General features: G+C 40.6%; 1 protein-coding gene across 3 annotated transcripts in view; it reads left to right on the top strand.

Annotated features, from left to right (window-relative positions):
* Positions 1-8,242, top strand: part of slc27a6 (solute carrier family 27 member 6) — a 74,415-nt gene that overhangs the window by 58,401 nt on the left and 7,772 nt on the right. For all 3 annotated transcript variants that reach the window (XR_006827920.1, XM_046067691.1, XM_046067688.1), the window contains 4 exons: positions 1,808-1,898; positions 2,006-2,204; positions 4,047-4,144; positions 4,403-4,533. Coding sequence is in view for 2 of the 3 variants with exons in the window: in XM_046067691.1 (XP_045923647.1) it covers positions 1,808-1,898; positions 2,006-2,204; positions 4,047-4,144; positions 4,403-4,533 (519 nt within the window). In the remaining variant the exon portion in view is untranslated. The remainder of the gene's footprint in view (positions 1-1,807; positions 1,899-2,005; positions 2,205-4,046; positions 4,145-4,402; positions 4,534-8,242) is intronic.

Here is an 8,242-nt window from a genome sequence, read left to right as displayed (position 1 = left end):
TCAATTCAATTCAATTTTATTTATATAGCGCCAAATCACAACAACAGTTATCTCACAGCGCTTTTCATAAAAGAGCAGGTCTAGACCGTACTCTGTGATGATATTTACAGAAGCCCAACAGTTCCCACCAAGAGCAAGCACTAGGCGACAGAGGCAAGGAAAAACTTCCTTTTAAGAGGCAGAAACCTCGAGCAGAACCATGGCTCAGGGTGGGCGGCCATCTGCCTCGACTTAAAGATAATGCTTCTAACAAGTCTTGTCACGATGGATGAAACAGGATTGTGGCAAGACCATCACATGGCTGCTATATTGCAATCATAGACTGTGTAAAAGAAATGGACATAGTCATTGTGATTTTTGGACTGCCATTTTGAAGCCTCAAGTTTGGCCGTTATGGCGCCACCATGTTTTTTTTGCAACCAGCGGCATTGGATGTGACCATATTTGGAAAAGACTGTGGAGCTAACGGGTCTGTGTGGAGCTAGCTAGCTTGCTTAGATAGGTGCATCTGTAATTCACATTAACTGTCATTTTAACCAGGATGATCATTTTGTCTAGCGAACAACAGGCTTGAAACAAAATGTACTCACCAGAGAAAATCAACTCCTAATATGCTTTTTCAGCCGTGCTGGTTAAATTTACACAGGGCAGTGGATACAATTCACTTTAGCCTGATTGACAGGTCGCCATGTAACGACTTGTCAATCACAGATAGTCCCGCCCTGAAGCCTACTTCACTTTATGGTCTATGTTCCTCTAAATGGGGCCATAATTACTAAATGAACATCACGCTGTATTAAAGAAGACACAAAACTAGCAATTGAGACCTTAAAATCATTGTGAAAGTGTTTTCTCAGGTAATAAAATCAGGTGAGAAGTAGGGTCATTTTATTATTATTTCAAATGGAACTGGAATTCTTTTTGCAACCACAGGAGTCGCCGCCCGCTGGCCATTCAATAGAATGCAGGTTTAAGGGACTACCGCGTTCGCTTCTCAGACCTGAAGTTTCCCACTTGATTGCATTACTAATTCTAAATCAACATTACTTCCTCTCCTTATAGCAGGCTGCTTTACTAGTAATTGCCAGGTGGCTCAGACATACGAAATACGTAAGAAGTTCACAGTGTCCAGAATAGTCCATATAGAGTTTATGCCACAAATAGGCGATGGGAAAAGGATTGATGAATAATGAATTATGTAGTGAATATAACATGAAAGATCAGCTGTTTGGTCCGATTACATTGCACAACAATTCTAAACTGGGTTGAATCATACTGAGATTAAGCAGCAAAAAACTTCCCATGCTCACCTCTGAGCATCATAGTGTCTTTGAGGATGTGGATGGGGCACCCGAGCTGAAGAGTCTTTTGGGGTTTGGAGTGGAATTAGCTCTGCCCTTTTTTGTGTCATCTGTTTTGTCTTTGTTAATGCAAAGGCTGTTGAAACACTCGTCTTTGTATTGTTCCTGTTGGCCAAGGTCGCTTGATGCTGCAGTTCTGTTTTTGAGCTTTCAACTGCATCTCTCATACTCTACTTTCCATGACAGCCATTCATCGATTAGATACATACAGGAAGTAGTTTTATTTTTTGGTCTGCTTCTAGCACTACAACAAAATCACATTTTACAATTGCTTAAACATTTTAACATCAGACATTTTGACATGCACTAGCAGGAAAAGCACAGCTGCAATCAATAACTTTAACAAAGTCTGCCTTTCCAGTTAGTGTAAAATTATTCCATTAATTAGTGTAGATTTGAATGACACTGCCCAATGTAATGTTTTTTTCTTTTAACTTTTTTTGTAGCTCCTGTTCAAGTATGATCTTGTAAAGTATGACTTGGTGAAAGATGAACCATTGAAAGATCAGTATGGTTTCTGTCAGCGAGTGGAGAGGGGTAAGGGTGTAACAACTCCACAAATGAATTGTTTTTAGTTTGTTTTTAGAATTTCTTTTAAAGTTGACTTTACAGGAATGTATTTGTATTTCTGTATTTTCCTTCAGGTGAAACGGGGCTTTTATTGTCCAAAGTGAGTGCCATGAGCCCGTTCTTTGGCTATGCTGGAAGCAAGCAGCTGACTGAGAAGAAGCTGATGAGAAATGTGTTCATGAAGGGAGACGCCTATTTTAACACAGGAGACCTCATGGCTGAAGACCAGGAGGGCTTTATCTGTTTCAGAGACAGAGTAGGAGACACCTTCAGGTATGTCTACTGCAGGTTCTACGAGTGTTTTTAGGATCTTGAAACATTGGGGGACTCAAACACGCTGCAACAGTAAACAACCTCTACCTTTATTGACCCACAACAAAACTCTATCAGCTGTCTCATTTGCTGTTGCTAACTTGTTATGCCATCTGTCTATTTGAATCATCACCTTTGTCTTTTACAACTTCCATTTCACTCTACATTTTATTTATTAAATATGATAGGCTACACAAATGTATGATTATTATTAGTATTACTACTATTAATAATAATAACTATCATCATATTACGGGGGGGTGGGGGGTCATCGCCCAGAAAAATTTGAGCTACAGAGGTAATGTAATGTCATCTTACCACGTTACGTTAGCATGTAAGTTATGTAATGTACACAAAAGAGTGTTGAGGATGGCTGTTTGCGGTGTTACAACTTTTAAATGATGTTCTCCTTCTTCTGGATTCAATGTTTTTGGCGCTTTAGTGATACTAGGTACTAAAAATCAGCATATCATTACTCTGCTGCCTCAGTTTTGATAATCTGTCCATGTGAGTCCCACGTATGAAAATGCAATACTAAGTTGCTGTAACGCATGTTAAAAGGAGACAGGACTTCATCAGAAATTTCTGAATGATTGCAGGCATATTTCTAAATTGTTAACTTATGTAATTTGGAAGTGTTCTTAGTTTCATGGCTCTTTACTTTTATAAGTAAAAATGAAATTCAAGAGGAATTTCATTCAGGTTTCCTCCACTGTACTGAGATACTGGTCTGCTTATCAAACATCTGTTACATGGGACCACCCTGGCATTATTAAATATCTCCCTCCGGCATGTTTTAACACATGAAATTACTTGGAATAATAATATGTGCCTTATATGCTTTTTTTCATAATATGTTTCATTACCTAGTTAAAAATTCTTAAAGTGACATCCACTCCTTCTCCTTCATTACAAACTCCAGAATTTGTGAATATGCAAATTTTCACTGAAAAGTGCATTCTCATTGTTTATGCACTGGAGGTTTCAAGTTTCCACATCACACTTGTGTAAGTTGCATACTGTACCATGATTGGCTTCAAACTAGTTGTGATTGTGATAAATCCTGCAGGTGCGTTCACATGATAAACTGAGATTTAAGGTAAGCCTCTAGTGTCCCACTCTGCATGCAATCAAATAACAAATAAAGAAAGGTTGGTCTTAAGGTGCATATGCTTGAAGCAAACAATGGCAAATACTTTTGCACAGACTGGGGTTCCTCTCAGTTGTACACATGAAAAGTGACAGAAGTAGTTATGTAACGAAAGAACAAAACGAGCTTGAGAGAGTTCTAACCCTGCTACTTTCTCACCGCCTCACAGTTGGTCAGTCACTCTGTAACATGTTGGTTTCGTAAAAAGTTACATAAATTGTCAGACACTTTTATGTCATTAACTCTTGTGTGCACCTGCTCACAGGGGATTCACAGGAAAAAAGCATGAACTGGATGTGATACAGAAGACAGTGCTGAGTGTTTCTCCATCATGATTTCATTATTAACATGTCAGACAATATTTTTGTCTTTAATAAACCAGTAACTGGAACCACAGGTGTTCTCTACCCTGGCTGGCATCTAAAGGATTACAAACAAAAACAAAGCAAAGAAAATATGCTGACCCAATGATGTTCAAATGAGAGAGAGTAATGATTAAATACTTGGTGTAAATGGGATGAACGCAGGCATTAATGCAAGATCTGTATTACCAGGTTAGAGGCGCTATGTCCCGAAGCTACTGTGTGTTATGCAAAGCTTACTATACTTGCACCATTGAAACTGAAATCACTATCATTTCCCCCTGATTTCAGGTGGAAGGGTGAAAATGTAGCAACGACCGAGGTAGCAGAGACTCTTGGGCTTGTGGATTTTATTCAAGAAGTCAATGTGTATGGAGTGGAAGTACCAGGTATGTTTAAGAGTATTTGTATTTGCATGTCTACCCTTGCTATCCAAATATTGCTCATCTCAACAAAATTATATAAAATAGGTGTTTTAGAATAATCCTCCCTAAATAATGTGCCACATATATTAACTTTATTATTGCAATCATGTCCAGCTAAGTGAGCCCAAGCTGGGATGCATGTTGTCAGTACCATTCCTAATAATGAATATCCCACCAATGAATAACACTGAGCTGGAGAGTGATGACGGATGTTGTCCACAGGGCATGAGGGCAGAGCAGGAATGGCTGCCATGATTGTAAGACCAGGCCTCACATTCAATGGGAAGAAACTGTTTCACACTGTGGTGAGGGATCTGCCAGCGTACGCTCGTCCACTGTTCATAAGGCTTCAGGTAACGAGCAGAGACATGCTGGCTGACATACCAAGTGTTTTTTATTACAGTTTTTCTCAATTGCTTACATACATTTTCTGAAAGCATGGCTCATTTTCTTAACACTCTAAACACAAATACAAAACTCGCACAGAGCACAAAAACCCACAAATCACTTACAAAAATTCAAAAAATGTTATGTCTTCTTAAAAAAACCAATTGAACATTGATGTGTTTAATGGGAAACACTATGGTGAGCGTAAACACTACGATAATCTTATCAGTAGGCCTTTTGCATGTTTAGTGTTACACTACATATTGTACATACAGTAGCCAGTTGTAAACTGTTGTTCATACTCAAATATGTGTATTTTTATTCTGAAATACTTTGTACACATGTCAGCAAACACAGGTGGATTTTATAAAGTGTTCTTTAACAGAACAAACAATAGAAAAAGAATCAGAATCAGCTTTATTGCCAGGTATGTGTACACTTACGAGGAATTTGATTCTGGATTGTGCATTGCTCATGATGTGCTTACTCATACATAAATACAAAATCACAATAGGATGCAGGAGTATGTACATGTCAGAGGTGGATGTGATATACATGCATAGCTGGAATAAATAAGTATTTTGTGCAGGAGTAATGACTTGAGGTAGGTAGATTTGGTATACAGATTATAAAATATGACAATAGAACAGTATGAACAGCACTGAAATAGGGAATGGTGAATAAATAATAAGTGGAAACCAGTAAACAGGTGGCTGATTAGAGACAGAGTTACTGGGTTATTGCACAAGAATTGTTCCTGACACTGTGAGTCAGAAATCAGCTGTTCATCAGAGTGATGGCTTGTGGGAAGTAACTGTTCCTGAGTCTGTTGGTTTTGGCGTACAGTGCTCTGTAGCGCCTACCAGAGGGGAGGAGCTGGAACAGGTTGTGTCCCGGGTGAGATGGATCTGCACTGATGTTTCGTGCCCATTTCCTGACTCTGGAAATGTATAAATCATGAATGAAGGGCAGGTTGGCACCAATGATCTTTTCTGCAGTCCTGACTGTCCGTTGTAGTCTGCTCCTGTCCTTTTTGGTGGCAGATCCAAACCAGACAGTGATGGACGTGCAGAGCATAGACTGGATGATGGCTGTGTAGAAGTGGATCAGCAGCTCCTTAGGCAGGTTGAGCTTCCTGAGCTGGCGCAGGAAGTCCATCCTCTGCTGGGTCTTCTTGATAATGGTGTCCGTGTTGGGCTCCCACTTCAGATCCTGGGAAATAGTGGATCCCAGAAACCTGAAGCTGAAGTCCACGAACAGGATCTTTGCATATGTCCCTGGAGAGTCGAGGTGTTGCAGGATGTGATGCAGTCCCAAGTTGACAGCATCATCCACTGACTTGTTAGCCCTGTAGGCAAACTGCAGGGGGTGCAGCAGGGGGCCTCTAATGTCCTTCAGGTGGGCCAACACCAGTCTTTCAAAGGACTTCATGACTACAGATGTCAGGGCGACAAGCCTGTAGTCATTCAGTCCAGAGATGGAGGGTTTTTTTGGGACCGGGATGACTGTGGAGCGTTTGAAGCAGGAGGGAACTTCACACAGCTCCAGTGATCTGTTGAAGATCTGAGTGAAGATGGGGGCCAGCTGGTCTGCACAGATTTTCAGGCACGATGGAGACACACCGTCTGGGCCAGGAGCCTTCCTGATCTTCTGTCTTTGGAAGAGGTAGCTCGCGTCCTCTTCACAGATCTTGAGTGCGGGTGAGAGGTCAGAGAGGGGGGGTGGCAGTCAACATCACAGGCGGTGTTGTCCCTGGCCAAGCAGCAGGAGAAGTATTGCCTAGCATGGCAAGTCAATGCTTCTACAGCTGTATCTGCGTAAGCAGCCTCCACAGTCTGCAGCAGAGGTGCACATATGGGGATCGTGGTCATAGACCTTCCACCTCCTGGTAGTACATACTGTAAATACTGTGTAGGCAGCAGTACAGCTCGCAAGCTCATGCATGCATACATACAGTAAAACATACTGTTAACCGTGCTATGGTCCATTTGAAATACTGTACTGCATTACTTATTGACTGTATTGATATGCAGAACTACAGTACTGTAATGAGGGTAGATTTCTCATCTATCCTCAATTTGGAAAGTCTGTGCGATGGATGCCGCTGTTAACCTGTTCAGGTCTGGTTGTACTCCCTACCCAGCTTGCCTCACTCCTCTTACTCTTCTTTTTTCTGTGGCGCTTATATTGCTGTGGCTCTCATTGCCTATTGAAGAAATGTGCAACATGAGAGATGTCAGAGTGGACAGCATTAAATGTAAGTTCAGCATTTTGCAGTGTGTTCCATGTGAATACGAGGTTCAGTTCCTGAAGTTTGGGTAAAGTAGTAGTCTGTAGTGTTTAAAAAAAGTGTGGTTTAGAGCTGCAGTCAGTGTAAAGCAGGAAGTGTGCTTGTATTTTAGCAGAACTGGTTCAGGATACATAAATTACAGGTTGTGCTCATTGTGTCTCAAATACCAGTGTTAGTGTTTAACAGTTGAGGAAAAACTGTATGCGGACTATATTTCAGGACAGAACAGTGAACAGCTGAAAAAGGGCTCACTGTGGCACCACTGACCTCAGGTGGTGAAATGTGGAGTTACACCACTATACAGTAAACTCATGAAAGTGTGGAAATATGTTCATGCTGAACTAGGCTATGTATGGACATCCACGTACTAGGCTTTGGGCTGGCTGTGGCTCAGCTATACAAGGTCTTGGTGGAAGAAAGTAAATGAAAAAATACTTACATTTAAGTAAAAGTCTACATTAAAATTAGTAAATAATATTCACAAAGCATTCTAAGGCTAAAAGGAACTTCTGTTAGTAGCTGAATTACAGAGAAACTCCTAAAAGAGTAACTCACAAACCATTTTAGTGCTAAAAGTATTCCAGACTACTACTAAGATTCTAAAGATGTGATTGTAAGTTGTGTGTTAGTGTGTAAATGTACCATGTAAAGCGACCTTGAGCTCTGGAAAGGCGCTATATAAATAAAACTTCTTCTTCTTCTAAAGCCTGCTCTCAGTCAGTAATGTGCTGCAAGTGATGTGTCTCATCGCATCAGTGTTTTGTAAAAATACAATGATACAGATTTTTTCATAGCATATTTTTGATGGCAGCCAGTTAATGAACCTTCCACCCACCACTACTTCTCGGGGCTCCGAGATTGAGTCTGTGTCTCAATAGAAGTATCTCTGTATCCTAATTGATGATTCTTTCTCTTTTAAACCTAACATTCAGCAGTTGGCGAAAAAACTGAAGCTGGGTTTTTATTTTAGAAATAAGTCGTGTTTTACCTTTGAGGCCAAAAGGAGACTTGTTGCTGCCACTTTCATGTCAGTGATGGACTATGTCGAAGTTTTATACATGCATGCATCCTTTCAAAGCTTGAAACTGTTGGATACTGTTTACCATGGAGCTCTGAGGTTCATCACAAACTTTAGAGCCCTTACTCATCATTGCTCCTTGTATGAGCGGGTTGGTTGGTCTGCATTGTCCACCTGTAGACTTAATCATTGGCACATTCTTATTTACAAGGCTATTCTTGGTCTGCTTCCCCCATACCTACAAACTTATTACTACTGTCTGTCCCTCAAGTCTGAACTGAATTGGGAAAAGGAGCGTTTAAGTATGCACTTGGAATCAGCTGCAAAATGTCCTGAATCTTCAGGAGCCGGTTTCACTGGTTGCTTT

The sequence above is a fragment of the Micropterus dolomieu genome, linkage group LG13, assembly GCF_021292245.1.
Source record: "Micropterus dolomieu isolate WLL.071019.BEF.003 ecotype Adirondacks linkage group LG13, ASM2129224v1, whole genome shotgun sequence".
Classification (NCBI taxonomy): domain Eukaryota; kingdom Metazoa; phylum Chordata; class Actinopteri; order Centrarchiformes; family Centrarchidae; genus Micropterus; species Micropterus dolomieu.
Note: the sequence above shows the minus strand (reverse complement) of the source record. Positions and strands in the feature narration are given on the sequence as shown.